General features: G+C 58.8%; 1 protein-coding gene across 1 annotated transcript; it reads right to left on the bottom strand.

The window, feature by feature from the left end:
* Positions 1-48: 48 nt before the first annotated feature.
* Positions 49-1,996, bottom strand: SLC7A4 (solute carrier family 7, member 4; the record flags this gene model as incomplete). The annotated part of the gene is made up of 3 exons (XM_011963804.1): positions 49-219; positions 486-1,126; positions 1,597-1,996. Coding segments are annotated over 3 exons (1,212 nt in total), but the record flags the coding sequence as incomplete, so codon positions are not given.

The following is a 1,996-nucleotide window of genomic DNA, read 5'->3' as shown; positions in this document are numbered from 1 at the left end:
GAGTCCTAGACAGGGCAGGAGGCAGGGCATGAGCCTGAGGTACAGATTTCAGCCCTTCCTGTCCTCTTTGCCCTCCTCCTGAACCCGGTCCCAGCCTGGCGCCCACTCACCCATCAGCAGCCAGATGGAGAAGCGCACCCAGGTCAGATAGCTCAGCTTCAGCATGAGGCAGATGTTAAGGAGGATGCTCAGGGCTGGAATCAGGGGAACCATGGGGATCTGGGGAGGCAGGGGCAGGGCAGGGCTGGACCGGGTTGCAGGAAAGATCTGCCAGCCCAGGGCCCACTTTCTCGGGAATCCATACAGCCTTTCTCCCTCTCAGGAGGTTGTGGAGACATGTGCTCACTCACCAAGCATAAAGGGGTGCGGGATGGGTATGCCGTCCTCCCCAGCCCTGTGAGTCTTGTTCATTCTGGGATGGCCATGGGGGAAGGGGAGGCAGCTGCCTGGGCAGAGCACGAGTGGGTGCTGGCTGGGGGAGGTACCTGAAACAAGTCTTCCCGATACTGTTGCTGGTGAGCCCCCAGGACGAGGAGGCTGAGCAGAAACACGACACTGGTGAGCAGGAGCAGCAGGATGTAACCCCAGTGTGGGAGGTGCAGGGTCGAGTTCCCAAAGACGAGCACGCAGGCTATGGTGATGGCTGAGGCCAACATAACGCCAAGCGCCCAAGTCACCACTGCTCCAGGGCTGTACCCATCCAAGAAGCCCAGGTAGGGCTTCAGGGCTGGCTGCAGCTCCCCCGGCTCAGGGAGGGAGGCGTGCGTAGTGCCCACTAGCTGTAGGTGGTCTGAGAAGGAGCTATGCTGCTTGGTCAGGGGGCCAGGGCTGGCTGGGCCTGGGGAGCTGGGCGGGGAAGACTTCTGGAAGCGCAGCACAATGATGCTGGTGGCCACGAAGGTGTAGGCCAGGAGTGTGCCAAGGGACAGGAACTGAACCAGCGACTCCAGGTCCAGCAGCAGCGCCAGGAAGGCTGTGAGAAGCCCGAACGCCAGGGTGCCTGCCACAGGCACCTGTGTCCGGGGATGCACACGGGCAAACACCTGGAAGAAGAGCCCATCGGCGGCCATGGCGTAGACAATGCGTGGCAGGGAGAAGAGGAGGCTGAGCAGGACAGTGTTCATGGCTGTAGCAGAGAGAGTGGGGAGGGTCAACATGGCAGAGAAGCCCACCAGGGGCCTCTGCTGGGGGCCGGTGCACGGGTGGTTCCTTAGGAACATGGGCATGAGCTTGTCTGGGCTAAAAGAGTAAGCATGAGTGTGTGTAGGAGTAATAGATTGTCAGCGCTCTGCCCAAGAACCGGACATCTGGGATAGGTCACAGGCCCACTGGAACATCTGATGAGAGCTGAGTCCGTCTGCCTAGGAAATAATCTATAAGGACATGCCCAGCACTAATATGCTATGGACCATGTGTGGGGAGGTCCCTTCCAAAAAGTTTCTGAAGAAATTTTTTTGAAGTGAAGAGTTTCTAATAATTAGCATTTTCCTTGCCCCATTATGCAACTGGTAAAACAGCCCCAGGTGAAGATGAATGTGAGGACAGAGCTCCCCCTTGCTCTTTTCCCTGCCACCCTGCCCAAGAAGAGTCTCTTACCGCAGATGGAGCCAGCTGCCACGATGAAGCCAGCCCACCTGTAGCCCCGCCGGTAAAAAGCATCTGCGAGCGCTGAGTCAGGGTCCAGGCTGTGCCAGGGCACCATGAGGGTTAGCACGGTGGAGACAAGGATGTAGGCACCAGCTGCAATGGCAAGTGAGATGGCGATGGCCAGAGGCACAGACCGCCGTGGGTTCTGGGCCTCCTCGCTGGAGGCGGCAATGACATCGAAGCCCACGAAAGCATAGAAGCAGGAGGCAGTGCCAGCCATGACGCCGGAGAAGCCAAAGGGTGCAAAGCCGCCTTCCTCAGTGCTCCAGTTGTGAGGCTGGGCCAGGATGAAGCCCAGGATGACAATGAAGAGAATGACAAGCAGGCTGATGGCCGAGAAGGTGTGGTT

The sequence above is a fragment of the Colobus angolensis genome, unplaced genomic scaffold (assembly GCF_000951035.1).
Source record: "Colobus angolensis palliatus isolate OR3802 unplaced genomic scaffold, Cang.pa_1.0 Scaffold626, whole genome shotgun sequence".
Classification (NCBI taxonomy): domain Eukaryota; kingdom Metazoa; phylum Chordata; class Mammalia; order Primates; family Cercopithecidae; genus Colobus; species Colobus angolensis.
The sequence above is the reverse complement of the archived record's forward strand: the minus strand, read 5'-3'. Positions and strand labels throughout refer to the sequence as shown.